We start from the raw sequence: 17,127 nt of genomic DNA, 5'->3' as shown, positions 1-17,127 counted from the left end.
GTCCTATGGTTCCACCTATGGTTCCACATATCCAGTTCACGTCCATGTCCAAGTCATTCGTTAATTTTTTCTTCCCTCGTTATCGAAACGTGAGTTCTGCGTCATTTCAAATGTTAGTAGTGGGATGTAAATGATATCGGATCATGACGACATTATATGTAGGTGTGGTAGTGATATGTGCATATAAATATCCAACAGCCATATATTTATTCTTTATTTTAAGAAACAAATGCTAATTGAGCATTACCTATTCAATAATTATAATGATAATAAATGCGTAACAATTTTACTATATATATTTATATATATATAATATGTATACGAAGTGTAAGGATAATTAACATTTAATTTATAGTCGTTTAAATATGTACGAGCGCGTGCACGCGTGCGCGCGCGTGTGCGTGCACGGTACAGTTGGATCGTTATCGTTTAATTATTACGAGATGATAAGAACTAAATATTGCTTGTTTGTTCTTGAGGCGGTTAGTCGCCCTCGCTTGACGCTTTCTCTCGATATTTCAACTACTTTCAGCGTATATATTTACATGGTCTTCACCGTCTGCCTCTTTACGCGTTGCGCCGTGTGCTGCTCCCTTTTCCCGTATCGCTATTAACATTCAAAGTCCTAAGCGCCTAGGTTTCTCCTCTAGCTCTGGTTTAACTTCGTTATTCGTAATAGTGCTCTTAAAATACAGGCAAGGCGGGAAACCAAAATAATGTACAGAATGATATTCGATCGTAAAGAACATCATATGCAGAAACCGCAAAAGAAATTTCATTATTGCTTGCAACACGATATTGTACAACGACCTTAGAAAAAATTTTTTTCCCCGTCGTTGCTTCCACTTCGTTTCATATCTCATATGCTTCAGTTTTTTTTCGTAAGATAGACACACTTTACAGAACGATACTGGGAACACGTACGCCGAGATACCTCACGTAGCACCCGAGAGGCTCTTGGAGCGTGATCACGGCAACGTTATTAATATGTACTATTACTAAGCATAGCGCACGCTACATTGTAAACGCTTTCACTGCTTCTCCATCCCGTAAAGAACCCGCGAGTCGTCCACGCTGCCTGGTTATTAAAGGGTATATCAGCAAATCAGTGTAAAGGCCTTGCGAATCTACAGTACATGATACTCGCGTTCGTATTTGTGAGTCCCAGTTCGCGAACGCTCGTTAAACTTATTACGGTGTAATTGGACAATCGAGGAGGAACTCTTCGAGTGCGTTCGATAATGTCCGGTAGGCAGGTGATGAATAGCATGAGGGTAGTAAGTGATTCGGGGTATGGAGAAACGAGGATCGTCAGTTTCGTAAAGGTCTCGCACGCAAGCACGCGGTTTCGACATTGGGGGGAGAAAATGTTAACACGGTATTGTTATATTCCGTGAAAGGTAAGAGATTTAGTTAAAAAAAGGATTTCTTTGGATTTAAATTTTCGCGCACACGTGGGGGAGATTTTTGCGAAACCGAAGCCTCGGAGGATCTTGCGAAGGAAGCCAAAACTTAGAATAATAATATGATATTCTCCCGCATTCTTGAAAGTCGCACATTCTCTCATTCTCTCGCTCTCGCTCTCTTTCTCTCTCTCTCTCTCGCTCGCTTCGCACGGAATCGTATCGCGATGCACGTGACTCTTTAAAATCTCAAACGCTCGATAGCCGTGTGTATATCAGTCTGCGATACGTTTTTTTTTTTTTTTTCTTTTTAGATTAATATTACAAAACGACGACTCTGAAACCTCGAGCTCGTATTTGAAAATTCGTATCGTTCGTTAAAAAAATCTTTCTCGTTCCCGTCGTTTGCACTGATGAAACTTCAGAGTCGTCCCTCAGTAAGGAATGAGTTGTTTCGCATCACGTACGGTAAGCTGCGCTCAGGATTAACTCGTTCGATCTGGCTTAGTATTAATGGAAGTACAAATTCGTTGAAAACTTTGTGTAAAATCAATGGAAGCTGCGAGAAAAAAGGGTAGCTTTTTCGATAATTCGTTAATTCCACCCGTTTTTACATTTTATGTTACATATAAAGGAAGTCTATAATCGAAATCTGAACTTCGCAAACGCGATATTTGATCCATTATTTCCGCGAAGATTTAATTCGATTAAGAAATATACCTTTCTCTTATGAAAAGCCATAATTGCACTATATTCTCATGACGTTTTGACTAGATGTTCTACCATAACTTCTGATTTTATAGACGATAAACTTTACTTCGCCATTAAATTTTGATCTTTTAAAACTACGAGTATCCGTCAAATCCTACGATAATAAAATATATATATATATATTTTTTTTTTTTTTTTGCAATTTTAATTTAGTTTCTATAAAATGCATTCTGTTTAAATGAATAAATATTAAAATAGAAAGATTTAGCATAGCCGCAATAAATAAAAACATATAGCATGGAAGCTAATGGAACAATAACGTTACAAATATATATTTTTAAAGCCAAAAAATATACGAAGATAATAAGTGCTATTAACGAATTTTATTTTATCGTTCCAATTTGTAATCAAAGTTCGAAAAGAATTATATATCATAGTATTAATAAAAAAAAAAATGTTTTACGTAAAATTTTGATAGATATTAACAGCATTTTTATCGTAAATTTAACTTTCCTACGGTAATAAAGGCTAAAAAAGCACTTAATGTGCTAACAAAGTTATATAACTTATATCAGTACTAAGAAACGCACGTTGATAGGTTCAACGTTTTTTTTTCTTTTCTTTTTACATATTAATAAATTAATATCATTAATAAAATCTGTAATAAGTAATAAAATTTATTTCGCGGAAGTTAACGTAAAGCGCAGTCTACCGTCCGCCAATCGACGACGGTATGCACGCATGTACGTGCGTATATGCGTAAGTACACGTACGTACATGTGCACATACAGATGTATATACACATATATAGGTATATAGTATATCTATATGTATATATGTATAAAGGTATTCATAAATTAGAGCTTCTTATATTACTTCTTTTTAAATTACTGAATAATTAATAATAATATTAGTATATATACAGGTACAGGTCTCGTATAGTTGCAGTCGTGTCGTCACTAGTTGTTCGAGTCTTTTTTTTGTTGTTACTTCTTGTTGTTTCGCATATTACGCGAACATTATGACGGGTGCCGACAAAATCCGCCATTTTACACACCGACCTAAAATCTTAACACGTCGAAGACAGTAAAATTTCATTTAATTTAAAAAATTATATGCCTGAAATATACTAATTGTAAGTGTTATCTTTCGCAATTCACTTAACGTCAATTATTGCAAAATCCTGGCAATATATATCTTGCTAAATTATTTTAAAATTTGCAGGCATTTTAATATTCATTCGAATTTGAGAATTTGTCAATTCGTTTATATATCTTTGACGTGTAATTCTGAAATGCATCATGGAATTAAGTAATCGAGAAACCCGAGTGACTTTGGTACCATTGCTTACGCGAAGTTTCCTCTAAATTTTTCTGAAGTGGCAGTATTAGAATCTTCTTAAACAATTAAACCTAATTATTCCGAACACTATTCTTCCTTTCGTTGATAACGCTATGATAGAAAAAATATAGAAATGAGTATTTACAAGGATAATTTACAAGGAAGGAACTTTGCGCGTCTCTAGACAGAACTTTGTTGAGTACCCCAGAAAAAATTCATCTTTTTCTTTCGTCGTCGTCACTATATTAAAATAACAAAGTTCAAAGTGTTCGCTAAAAAATTAGGCGGCTGTTGATCAATCGATTAAACAACTTTTATTATACAATTAACTTGCGAAGATTTCGTGTGCGCTACGTGCGAAAGGTTTTGTTTTATACTGCCATTCCAGAGAAGAGGAAAAGCTTTTTTCTTTTTTCTCCTTTCTGGTCAATTGCGAGAAGCTCTTTTACGTTTCCACGATTGCATTTTGTACCGCCCGAACGAAAGGGAATTTATACCCCATCATGCGACTTATGTACTTATGTACATAGTATTATATAACATTTATGTAATGTACTTATGTACACTCGATAATGTGTGGCTGGGATGTTTCTATGACGCTCGGCCGACCCACGGAGTTTTCCAAATTGTGAAGCGATGTAGAGTGCGGGCCATGTGTCGATCCATGCCTGTCGTAGTCATCGATGTGCTCCAATTCGCATTCCTTGGGCATATTTCCTGCAAATAAACCCGCCAGGCTCAGTGTCCGCGTCCATAAAATGGAACATCTGCCCCCAGCGTTATTTTCATTTTTTAATCTAACGCATTTATTTTAAATTCTTTTCAATTTTTTTTTTTTCAGCAATTTTCTCCTAAACGTGTTGATAAATTTGTCGATTAATTTTTCTTGCGATTATTCTCGCGATATAACGTAACAATGACAGATAAGTTACTTCATTATTATTTGATCGCAAATCGGTCGAGAATTTACACTTACCAACATTCATGTCAGGACCATATTCGTAATACGTTGGCGAATCCACGACCGCAGCAAGTGCAAGCTCGTCTTCGATGTTGTTTGGTCTGCAGCTCGTCGTTTTCCAATGGGTCCTGAGGCCGCTCGCGCTAATGTACTTTTTATCGCAGCCCTGGCAGGTGTAAGGTCGTTCGTTTGTGTGCAACCTCTTGTGCAGTTTTAAATGAACTCGTTGAGTAAACCTGGCAGGACAAAGATTGCAGGCGTACGGCTTTTGACCGGAGTGCAGTCTAAGGTGGGTCTTCAAATTCGAACTTGAGCTGAAGCTTTTCTTGCATACCTCGCATTGATGCGGCTTTTCACCTGAGAACAGTCGTATTAACATTACATAATATTATAATTTTTAATATTTTATTATTTCAAATTTAAATTTTTGCGAATTTAAAATATAAAATTGTTGAAAAGTAATTGTTAGATATTAATTAAAAAAAAAAAAAAAAAAAAAAAAAAGAAAAAAAACAGGCATATTTTACAAAAGTTTTAATAAATGCATTAAACGTTGCCATGTGAAATGTATTAATAATAATTGAAAAAATAGACATTGATATTTGTTATTTTACAATATAATTACATTAAAATTATATAATAATTTTAGAAAAAATTTTAGAAAACCAAAATTATATATTAAACATTAAAATTATATAAAAAAATATAATTACATTAAAATGTACTCAGATGAATAAGCTTACCGGTATGCACGAGATGATGTTTCTGAAGGTGTGCGAGTTGTGTGAAGCTCTTGGTGCAAACATTGCATTTGAAGGGTCTCTCGCCGGTGTGCGTCCTCAGGTGTACTTTGAGATTCGATAGCTGACCGAAGGTCTTGCAGCAGACATTGCATTCGTAATGCATCTTGCCGTCTTTCTTCTTGAGCGGATAAGGCAGCGACCTATAGCCCCTCGAGCTTTGAGAATTGGGGCTGAGGGAGCCGCTCTGGGAACAACCGTGATCGTCCGGCGACAAGGAGCTCGCGGGCGAGTATCTATTGAGAGACGATGAGGAGTTAGGATGAATAGTGAGGCCCGGATGGCCGATATGGAGATTGTGCGTTCCAGTGATTAATGCTTGGTTGCTGTCGATTTGCATGGTCGACGAGGTCGGCAGTTGATGGCTGCCGCTGCTGGTCGGCTCCAATCGCCTGCCATCTGTAGTTCTCTCGTAAACGACATTGCCACTCGGTGTGGGTGAATAGGCGCTACAATTGATTGACAATGACGCTCCCATATTGTGATGAAGCGAGCCGTTTTGATGGCCGTACAGACTTCCATACGGACTGTAGGACGAGGGCGACTGGATCGGCGAAATCGGCGAGACGCTCTGATTGCTGCTACTGCTACTGCTACTACCGGTAGAATTCGGATATATCGGACTGGCGGACTCGATCTGACAACTGACGGCTCCTGAGCTGCCGGAGTAAAGAATCGTTGTCGGAGTGGGTACGCCATTCTGACTTAACGACGGCGAGGGCGATTTGGTCTTTCGTTTGGGCGGACATCCGTTTGTTGATGCCGAATGCGGGCTACTGCTCGATGTTAACATTGTACTAGACGAAAGTACGCTCGTACTCGAATGTATGTTGCCGCCAGCGTTGCTAGACGAGTGCAAACTTCCAGGATGCGGTAAGCTGTTGCCTCCGCCGGTGCTCGAATGCAGCCCTCCTGTGCTGGAGTGCAGATTTCCAGTCGGACTTTGTATGCTAGGTAGCCCGGTGCCGTTGCCGCTTGTCGAGTTTACACACGAGTCTGTTTGCAAGGGCAGGTTTGAGCTGGAGTCCGGGCTGCAAGGTAAAATGTTTCCATAACGATGAGACTTCTTGTAAGAGTACGCCATCTCGGTGGGACTGGAAGGTGGCGGAGTCACTGAATCCATGTGAGTCTGATGATGCATCTGATGATGCTGATGGTGTTGCTGCGAGCTGCCGTTGTGATGATGGTGACTATTATTGTTGTTATCTGTGTTGTTACGCAATAAAATATTCTCCAGAATAGAGCTGCTAGGATTGGGCAAGTAGGCGGGTCTGCCAGACATCGGTGGATTACCATTTTTAACCTCCGGCTCGTAGAAAGGTTTTATGTTCTTCTCGTCTATTTCGTCCTCGGTCACAGTCGACAGCACCGTGTTCTTTTGCAGGATGATAGGTGACACCGGCTTCTGGAGTTCCGGGGTGACTGCTCGGCTAGGTAGCTCTTGATCTTTATCTTTTGTCGGGCCATCGGCTATACCTTTCGTCGCCTGGAAATTACCGTAGGTTTTGGAGATCTTGATTTTTACCTTTCTGTATTCGTTCTTCACCGCAGTATTGTCTTGCTTAAGAATTTCATCGTTGCACACCGACGATTTGGCGTTCTTACTAAAATCCAGCACATAATTGTTCTCACTATCGGATTCACTGCTCTCCTCAGGTGGTGTTAGAATCTCATCGTGATAGCCATTTGAATGGTAACCCTCGTCTGACCTCACAGAACCATCCGTTGGCGTCATTTGACGCCTCTCGTAAATCGACGAGTCCTTCAATGGCGATATTACGTCGACGGCGGGTGAAATTTCTGTTGGTAGTGTTGATTGTTGTACTTGTTGTCCTGAAAATAATTTTTTATTTTGACGTTTTTCGTTGATTTAATATTAAACTATGCGCTGTTAGCTCGTTAATCAACCGATTTTCAATTTATAGACAAGATTGGTCGTAAAACGTATCATAAAATATATATATATTTACAGTGCCAGAAATCCGTGAATAATCGAATTATAAATAATGATCTTCTTATAACGCTAATCGCATTTTAATTAATTGCAAATGCTAGTGGCATATCGAGATTTCGATTTGCGCATTAAATTTCCATGTTATGATTTAATTTTCATATACTGGCTTAAAGTAAAGATACGCCTACTTACGTATTCTCTGAAGCATCAGCTCACCAGTGAGCGGGTAATTGAGCCTTTCCGCGAATTCCCTGCAGTACCAAACCAGTAACTCTTGATGCGGTAATATCGGCTTGATCGTGTAAAAATAAATGTTCATCTGAAACACACGTACAGTAACAATTGTAAGTTGTTTTTCTTCGGGCATAATAATTTAAACGCGATTCAAAATAGATGCACACTCCTTCGTAAAACGCACTCCACAAAATTGCTTTACCTTATACTGGCATGCTATTAGGTTTTGCGATTCGGATGAGTAGGCGGGATTCACGTAACGCATCCAATTCGATTTCTGGACGTCATAACCGTCGATGTAATAGAACAGCTCGTTGTTCTTGTATACCTGAACAATGCGAAAATCATCTTTATATTCGCGATAATTGAAACTGTTTGATAAGAATAATTATTACAGTTGATATTAAATTTTTAATTATGAATACGTATTCGTTGCGTACGTTCCAATTGTATTTTAAATAAAATAAGTATTTAAATAATAATACAAAACTTTTCTAAATTCTGTTTGTCGAGAGCACAAAGTTACCGTTTACATTCAAAATTACAATTCAAGTCTTTCTAATTATTATTATTATTTTTTTTTTTTAATTTTTTTGTCGTAAATATGCACAAATTGTATGTTAAAAATGCTGAATTATTATTATTAGAAAATACTGAAGAAAAAAAGCCATTAGTTAATATTAACATTCGTTAGGTTTTATTGTGATTTGTATGTATCGTGTATTTTATGTGAAGTTCGCGAAGGAACCAAGTAATCGTCGTAACGAATTGATAAGTTACAAGGTATCAACGGCTTCTCGGGGGTTTCGCTTTAAGGCTTGCTAGAACGGTTGAAACCAGTTTCTGGTCTTTGCTGGCTTCTCCTTCCATTCTAGCTTTTTTTATACGTTTTCTTTTTTAATTTTTGTCGGTGTTATGACGAATATATGCGATAACCTTTGCCTTGGCTGGAAGTTATTGCCCGTGTAATCTATATAAATAGCTTAGATGAATAAATGAAAATAACATGAGCCTTACCCGCCAAAAGTACTTCCGGTTTGCGTCTGCCGGTACCGAATCCTTCGTGTACACTTGCCCAACAAGAGGGCCAAAACGTGTCCCTTTTGGGATGTAACCGGTGCTCCACACACCCAACACCTGTCACATGGGTAATTTCCGATTAATTGAGACGATTGAAATCGAGGGATGATGCATATTTGAAGCTTGAATATCAATATTGCCTCTTAGATCTCATCTCATATTTATACATTCATCAAATTTTATGATTGAAAAATTTTCCCAATAATGTTTCGTAATATTTTATAATTTAACATAAATAACTAATTTTTTTTTTTTTTTTATAGAAGTTACCGTAATATGTGCAAATATTAATTTAGTAAAAAGAAATAATAAATAGATGTAAATTATTTACGATTATATTGGCTACAATTTGAAATCATAAATCAATTCTGTAATTCATAATGAATTTGCTTCGAAATCCGGAAGAGAAATTATACTGCTAAAAAAAATTTCACGTATTTAAGCTTCGTTCGGGAAATCACAAAAACTACCAAAATGTATAAATGATCGGTGATTGGTAAAAGCGCATTGTTTGCCTCCTCCGATATTTTCATCGCCCGTTCTCATCTATTCCGGCGTTGTGTTAAAATACGCAGATATCGGCAGGAGATAGAACCTATTTTCATTCCGGCTCACGTGAGAATAGTATTCGCCCTATTGCATAGAAACGTCCGTTCGGTAAAACTAATTTAACTCTTCGGTGCTTTCAGTCCAGAACGCGCTTTCGATGCTTTTGCTTCTCTTTTGACAAACGGAAGCTCGACCGACGGATGTCGATTAGCCCATCTCGTGCGCGTTTCCTTCTCAATATATTACATCGTTGCAATTCGCGAACGTTTCGGTTTCCACGCCGGACTCGAAATTTCGTAAGCAGCATAGAGGAGGTTCAAGCAAAAGTTTCACGACGATTATATCGAATGGTCTCGATTCTTGCCCCGCTGAGGAAAGTGTAACGCGATTCGACTTTGTGTCTAGGTCATGCCTCGTAAGTTAATTAGCCTTAGCATCTCTTGGTCAAGTTTGATTCCATGACATCATTCGGCCAACGCCTTCTCGCTTTGTATATTTTACATTATAGTTAAAAACCGTTTTTCTTCATCAATCATTGAAACGTTTGTTATCTTCTTGCTTATCTTCTGGTTATAAATTATAACTTTAATTGATGGAAGATGGTTAAGAAGCTAATAAATGAAAGTTTAATAATTTAATTAAGTCTAATGTTCTTCGTGTACTTGTATTTTTGCTCGCGTACTGATATCTGGTTAAATTCTAAAGTTTCTGCAATTTGCTAGCGCTTAACGAAATTTTGATTCTGGCGATAACAATTTTTGTTTTTTGAAATTATTAATTTTTTTTTTCTTTTGCGTAATTTAATGAGAATTTAGCAGGCGTCGAAAAATTAATAATGCGATCGATTCACGACTGAACATGCGGCTCCTACCGAGGTAGTTTCGGAATAAGTTTCTTCCGCGAAAGAACATACATCGTTGAGGGCCTGAGAGGGTTTGAGCACCAGATTCCGTGGCAAAGACGCTTCTGCACGATTGGTATCACTCGGCGACGCCGACACATCCGGTACCAAATATACGGCATGTTGCTCAAATTCTTCCTCCCTCAAGGTCGCGTGATCCCACTCGCTGGCCTCCATTCTTCACTGTGAACAAAACCGGGAATTCTTATTAACGAAATTCAATATTTGAGAAATTTTATTGACTGTATTAAAAAAAAAATTATTTAAATAGAAATTATTTCATAGATTACATCTCGCGTCACATGTTATTGGAAGATAGTTCATAGTTTTGTCATTATAAATTATAGCAAAGATCGTGTTTCAACTTACAGATTTTTTTATCACTTTAAATAGTAAAAGCTAATTCATCCCTTTTGTGGCAGCCCTTAAAAGCTGTGTGTAATCGAGTGACGGATTAAAGCCTTTTTCGCGGATCATACATTACGAAGGCTTCGAATTTTTACGGTATGCTTTGAGATTATTAATTTTGTCATATATAGGCACCGTGGTATACATATATATTACGACTTGTCGTCCGATTATATACGATTAAAAAATAAAAATTAATAAATAATGACTTCAATGATCTCCAGGAAACAAACTCGTATAATCCATTCTCGTCTGTTTAATAATACTTTGAATGAATAATCGAACCTTCGCCATTGATGCCCACTATTTTTTTTATCCCTGTTGCTTTTTTTATAGAGTCACGTTTTTTTATTTTTATCGTCGAGTGAACACTCGATTAAGCTCAAGTGTCATTATTAAGTCTTGCAAAAGTTAACTGACGCGATCGTTATCGAAGGAATAATTAAAAGTCTTAACGGTGCACAGTGCTATTCCTTGCTTCACGTATTCGTTCAAACTCCGGGAAATGATAAATGTGTAATAAATTGGAATCGAGGTACGTACGTATTTAGAACCGATGAAATTGATGTAGAAATAACTAATAAATGATGCGAAATTAATGGTTAGTAATGAAGTTGTTTTTCGGTATTAAGGCTGATTTACCGCTATGTCTGTTTTCAACTGTCTTGTTAAGACAAGGACAATGCTCGAAATATCGTATAATCAATGATCACATAAATTCGAATTGATATCCGCGCACGTACAGTTTAATTATAAAAACATCAAATTAATATCAAAGAATGTTTTTTATCGCGTATCGGCTAATTGCCGATTTGGAATACGTCATTGAGTGAGTCGTGGTCCGCGATCCAGTTTTCTCAACGGTACCGACTCTTCAATTTGCGGTGGTGCACACTTTAACACCGCGAAAGTGAAACCCGTCCACGCATTGATCGACTGCAGGGGTGAGAGGGAGGGAGAAAGAAAGGAGAAGCAAGGGGATGGCAGAGCGGACGGAGGCATAAACTCCGAAGTCCTCCCCGTCCGCTACCACCCGCCGAGGGTTTTCGCTACCCGGTGGATTTCGATTTCCATGAAAATCGCGCACCACCGCTGCACCGATATCGCAAACCGCTCGCTCGCGTATGCTTTCGACGCAATTTTCCGACTAAAAGCGTTTTATCACGTTCCCGAATTCTTGTGAAAATAGATTTCTTACAAAATAGATATCGCATTTTCGAGATTAATTCTTTTGTTGAAACTTAATAAACGTGAATTTACATTCCGAAAAAGCTTCGCGAATTTTAGGCACGGTTCTTTTTTAAAATCAATATTCTGCAGGTATTTTTTTTTTTTTTTTATTCGTGGGTACTTAGAAGTTTGATTTTTCTTTACATTTCTCACGATCTGTAATCGGTTGTTCTCGCTTTTGTGTAATAGCGTCTTCGAAATTTGATTTTTATACTCAAAGTAAATTTACTTTACTTTTTCTGCTTCCTGTTTAAAGGTATTGAAACCACGTATCTTATACAACGCGGTTTTTCGTTCAAATGCAGGAATTCCTTTTCTTGGATATTCCATATTCCGTTATATTTATTTTTCATCAACTTTTAATTGCTTATGTATCTATTTTAACCTTTCTTTAACAAGAAACTAATATCTCAAAAGTAGCAGATCGTTTCCCGATATTATTATTTGAAGTTAAATTGTTTTTTTTTAATTAATATTTGTTGGTTCACCGATATTTTATTTTAACGGAATCTGTAATTGAAATCTCTTTCTTTCGATTGTTTGATCTTGCAGTAAAAATTCCAAACAAAAAATACAAAAACTACGAAGACTGTTCAAATAACACGCAATGCATCACATTTCACACAAAAGCTGCACTCGCAACATTGCAGAAATTGCAGCCGCGACAGGATCGATCCCCAGCGAAAAGATATATATGGTGTTTTGGTCGGTCGCCTTTCGCGTTGCATTACGAATTTTCCCGAGTTTTTAATATTACGTGTAATTACAAAACTTTCGTAATGGAAAAGTATTTGCAATTTTCATTTTATATATTTTTCCCCCCGTTATTCTTTTACAATTCTGTATTTTATCTACTTGAATCCATTTATTGACTAAATTTTCTAAAGATTTTGTTAAAGCGGTCGTTCGTACATAAAAAAAAAAAAAAGATAATACATATATCAGATAGCTAATTTCTTTATAAGTTTGGAGTAGCGAAAGGCTATACACAGAACTCCATTTTTCTCAGCACCGTTAGTTTCGAGGTGGCAATGTCTGCTGCGTGCGTCCCTGTATTTTTCACTCTAGATTCCAGAATAGCGAAGGATTTACTCGAAAAGCCGCGTTTTTATTTTGCAGCAACACATTGATTTAACAAACGTAATTAATTATCCTTCTTTACTCTTCGCAATGTGTGTTAATACTGGCAAGCCGGATTTACGGTACTCACGGCTTTTGGTGCATCGGACACCGTCAAACGAACTTTATGACGACAGTGTTGTTCTCCGAGGTGAAAACGTAGGTAGGTTCACCACCCTGGATCACCCGGAAAAGACCTTCTTTTTGTCGCGATCCCTTTGCCGTTGCGCGACCGTGCGTGCGCGGTACGGAGGGCTCTAAATCGTCGTGGGCCGGCGGCCACCCTTTACGTGATCCTGTGGTTTCTTAGAGAGACCGGCATCGCGCCGGCCCCGGTTGCACTTAGGGCCTGATCCTCCTGGCCTCGCGCTAGCGGGCGACGCAGGGCGCCGTTTACCCTCAACATTTATCTAGCTCGAGTTGATCGCGCCGAGGGTTGCACAAAAGACGAAGGCGAGAAATTACGTCGGTAAGGCCAATCGCTGCCCGGCTAGGCGGTCCCTACGCGGCCACCTACGCGTCGACGACGCTTATCGATTATCAGGACATCGGAAAAAGGGAATTGCAAACGATTCCCACCGATCGCTCGACATTTTTCCGTCCGTATCGCCGTCGGGCTTGTTTTGTTTGTCAACAGTGCCAATTTTTGCTCCCGCCGCCACCGAGGGGAGTCAAAGATCGGAACTTCCTAAGAAAGTCGCTCCTCAATTTTCTTCTATTTCCTCCACCTTCCGCGAAAACGGATTTAGAGAAGATCGATTCAAACTTCACACACGCGCGTGAACACTTACGATCATTCACTACCGATCATCTTTCTCATGTTATTCTTCTCGAAGCGTCATTCGACAACGCGCACTATCACCGGCTTTCCCGAGCGATCACACTCTTCGGCACCGATCTCGCGTTGTCAAGACATGTAGCTGGCGAACGCGACGCGCGAATTCTCCCATTATTTTTTGTCTTAAAAAAAAATCTGGAACGCTTTCGGCGAACCCACTTGCGAAAACCGGGAATCCGCGGCGGTCCTCTCTTTCGCGAAAGGGTTGCGCCTCCGCCTTCGTGTGGCTCTCGGCGGGATGGCACACGCAAGAGAGCGCGGTGTGTGTGGAACTCGGGTAGACCTGACCTAGCCCAACGCGACTCGGCTTGCCTCCTCTCGTCCTCTTCCCCTTACGTCGGTATTGGTCGGCGGATATACGTCGGTCTCCCTTCCGCTTCCGTCAGTTCCTTTCTCTCTCCCTCTTTTTGCGTCTCTCCTCCGCTCACGCCGTTGTTCTCTTTCTCTCTTTCTGACGCACGCGGTGGTGCGCCCGCTAAGCTGCCAGACCAGAGCAGAGGTGGTGCATTTCTCTGCGCTGCGCTTTCGATCGACCCGTTGCCAGAGGCTGCCCCTCTCTCTTTCTCTCTATTTCCCATTTCTCTCTTCCGCCCCTACCTCGATCCTCGCCACCCCGAATCCTCCCGTTCTTCCCTCTGTTCGTCTCGCTTCACTGTACGCCACTTTCCGTCCTCGTTTACAACCCCGATGCACTCCCCGCGCATTGCTCTTCGTTCGTCCCTACCACCGTTTTCCACCTTCTTCTCCCCCGTCTTTCTTCTTTCGTGCATTTCCCTCTTGCATCCTTGTCTCATCGTTTATTGTTGTACCTGCTCATCTCGCTTTCTCTCTCTCTCTCTTTCTCTTTCTCTCTTGTTGATCTCCCATTACCCCTTTCAACCCACCGCCCGCTTCGACGCGCGTGCAACCAACCCCCTTGGCGCACTACCCCTATTCCACACGTCGCTTTCTCCCTTTCTCTCGTCGTCATCGCGGCGCTTGTTTGTTCATCCCTCATCGTTGTCGATGACAGCAAAAGACATGCGCCGGTCGGTGCCGAAGTTTAATGCTTCAAATAACTTTTTGTCATTATAAAAAGCGGGTGAAGAACCGAGAAAGAGTTTGGTTGACGATTGAAGGAAAATCATTCTTAAAAATTTTAGTAATATTTGAAAATATTAACACGTTGCGGTATATCATTACTACTGTGTATTTAAATATTTTATTTTATTGCAAAAATCGTATTTTTACTACTTTTATAGCTGTGTTGTCTTCGTTATTTTTATATATAATCAACAAAATTTACAGAGTATTTAAAAATTATGGTTTTTTTTTTTTAAAAGTTTCTCGTCTATTGTCATACTATTTTCCTGTTGTCATTTTCATGCTTCTTTAGGTGCATCTTTGCCGTTTCTCCTTGTCTGGCGCCCTCTCGTAACCCCTTTACGGGAACGTACGTTTAACCCCTCCGACTACTTCAAGCCACCCCTCCTTTACCATCTATTCTCATTCACGACTTGATGCATGAACCGACTACGTACGATGCGCACGAATACAAATCAGTAAACAGCTTATTATTATTTGCAGTTAATAAATTAAGGCAGCAAACGATATAAAAATATTAATAATTTGATGCATATGCAGTATTTTGTAAGATAATCGCGCGGTTTATTAAATTAATAAGAATAGTGCCTGATAGATAATTCTTGTATTAACATAGTCGTCACTTTGTGTACGAATCATCTTAAATTAATTATTATCGAATTATTTGAAGATCGAAAAGGTATATATTTTAATTAATATAACAGATTCTTGGTCGGTTCTTTGCACAATGACTTTGTGTCAGCGAGTACGTAGCATCCAACTGGCCCAGACCGTGGATCAGAGTCATTGCTATTCGATACCGGCGACTCCATTCACTTCTATGATTACGTGTGCGGTTAAAAAAATTTTTTTTTAATTATTGCGATATTAATCGAACCGTGAACAGATCGCGACGTGAGAAAAAAGGTCGTCGAACTTTTGAAACTCAAACTCTAAGTCCAAAAGACCGGTCTCGATTATATACAAGGTTATGTGAACGATCGACAGGGAACCCATCCGTATTTCGACAAATTTTTATATTTAGTTTGAAAAAAAAAAGTAGAGAAATACATATTAGTCGCTACAAATTTTTTTTTTATAGAGACCCAGTTCTAAATTAAAAATTATTTTTATTTAAGTGACACGTAATTGAAAAATTTTTAACAATACGATTTTTGTACACGTAATAATTGAAAAAACATATTTATAGATTTAATATTATTTAGCAATTATTACGTACGTCGTGATTTATATTTATATACGGAAAAAGAATAGAGGTTTTCAACGAAGAACAGGCAGCAAAACACATATTTACCGCAGGACAATTTATCACCGCTATAATTCATTGGCGTTGCTCTCGATATTAATAGAATATTGGGTTACACATGATTTATTCGTAATTTAATCGAAATCGAGAGAACTATAGAATTTCATTCGCGAGGAAAACTTTTTTTTTTCCCCCAATGCTGTTTTAATCATATATTCTATCTCGAATTTCCATTATAAAATGTACAATTGACCGATCGTTAAACGTAGCGACGAATCATTAAAAAAAATGTGTTCTCTTATACGCGGAGAAAGCATTGCAAATATAAATTGATAAATAAAATAAAATTGATATTAAGACCCGAAGCTAAACGTGTTAATAAATCGTGTCGTATCGTCGACACATACTACGCCAATTCTGGTCTACATGTGGACGATGTTCTCATATTACGCTACGATTATACGGCTGGCGGAAGCCATTGACCTTCTCACCCTCCTCCTCCGCCGCCGGTGTGATGAAATTTCGGCGTGGGCATACGCGATACGACAGTTCATGCCGAATTTCACTTTTCGACGGAGATACACGTGCGGTTCGCTCCGATGTGATTTCCGCGATCGCGAACCAGTCGACGCCGGTCCCGCCTAGCGAAAGAAGTTTCCGCGTGAATCGCCGACGACTACTAACCCAGATACGTTCCTCGGGGTCGTCGATCTTTTCCCTCCTCGGCAGGAGAACGACTGTGTACCAGATATATTAATTTCCTACGGCACGACCGCTTCTTGCACACGAATCGCAGTCCAATGTCGGCGCTTGCAAACTTTCAGAATAGTTCGTTTTCTGTAGGTCAATACTCTCGGACGCAGCCTCTGAGCGTCGCCGCGGACGTTGGCATCGCGCGATGGCGTTGTAGCTAAATAAAAAAAACTTTTGTTTCGCGATTCGCCATTATTTATAGCTAATTTGGAATATTTATTTTAAATGTCTAATAATTTTTTTACTTTTTTATTTTTTAATTATCGTTTATAGACAGGATCGTGGTCAGTCTAACGAAATTTTTGATTAACGCTAACTTAATTTCTGAGTAAAAGAGAAATTGGGATACCATGCCACAATGCCACGTAAAAAAAAAAAAGTCGGAAAAATCGGCGGCGGCGACATGTCGCGCGTCACTACTCGTACGTAGGTTTCTAATCAGACGCGTAATAGCGGCCACTACGGATAGAAAACCGAATGTGAACCGGAAACGTCGTTTCCATGGAACCCATTCGG

The 17,127-nt window shown here is 39.1% G+C and overlaps 1 protein-coding gene across 2 annotated transcripts; it reads right to left on the bottom strand.

Moving 5' to 3' along the window:
* Nucleotides 1–2,296: 2,296 nt before the first annotated feature.
* Nucleotides 2,297–16,781, bottom strand: Blimp-1 (PR domain zinc finger protein 1). 2 transcript variants are annotated; one of them, XM_070662957.1, is made up of 8 exons: nt 12,783–16,781; nt 9,905–10,117; nt 8,422–8,541; nt 7,607–7,732; nt 7,363–7,489; nt 5,160–7,049; nt 4,432–4,773; nt 2,297–4,172 (listed from the first exon to the last, which is right to left on the bottom strand). In XM_070662957.1, the coding sequence occupies exons 2-8, from the start codon at nt 10,109–10,111 to the stop codon at nt 4,012–4,014; spliced, it is 2,973 nt and encodes a 990-aa protein (XP_070519058.1). In that variant the 5' UTR covers nt 10,112–10,117; nt 12,783–16,781; the 3' UTR covers nt 2,297–4,011. The 2 variants fall into 2 exon arrangements, with proteins under 2 accessions (XP_070519058.1, XP_070519059.1); XM_070662958.1 differs by having other exon boundaries at nt 9,947–10,117; nt 12,783–16,776.
* Between the last annotated feature and the right edge of the window lie 346 nt (nt 16,782–17,127).

Source organism: Cardiocondyla obscurior, linkage group LG10 (assembly GCF_019399895.1).
Source record: "Cardiocondyla obscurior isolate alpha-2009 linkage group LG10, Cobs3.1, whole genome shotgun sequence".
Lineage (NCBI taxonomy): Eukaryota > Metazoa > Arthropoda > Insecta > Hymenoptera > Formicidae > Cardiocondyla > Cardiocondyla obscurior.
Note: the sequence above shows the minus strand (reverse complement) of the source record. Positions and strands in the feature narration are given on the sequence as shown.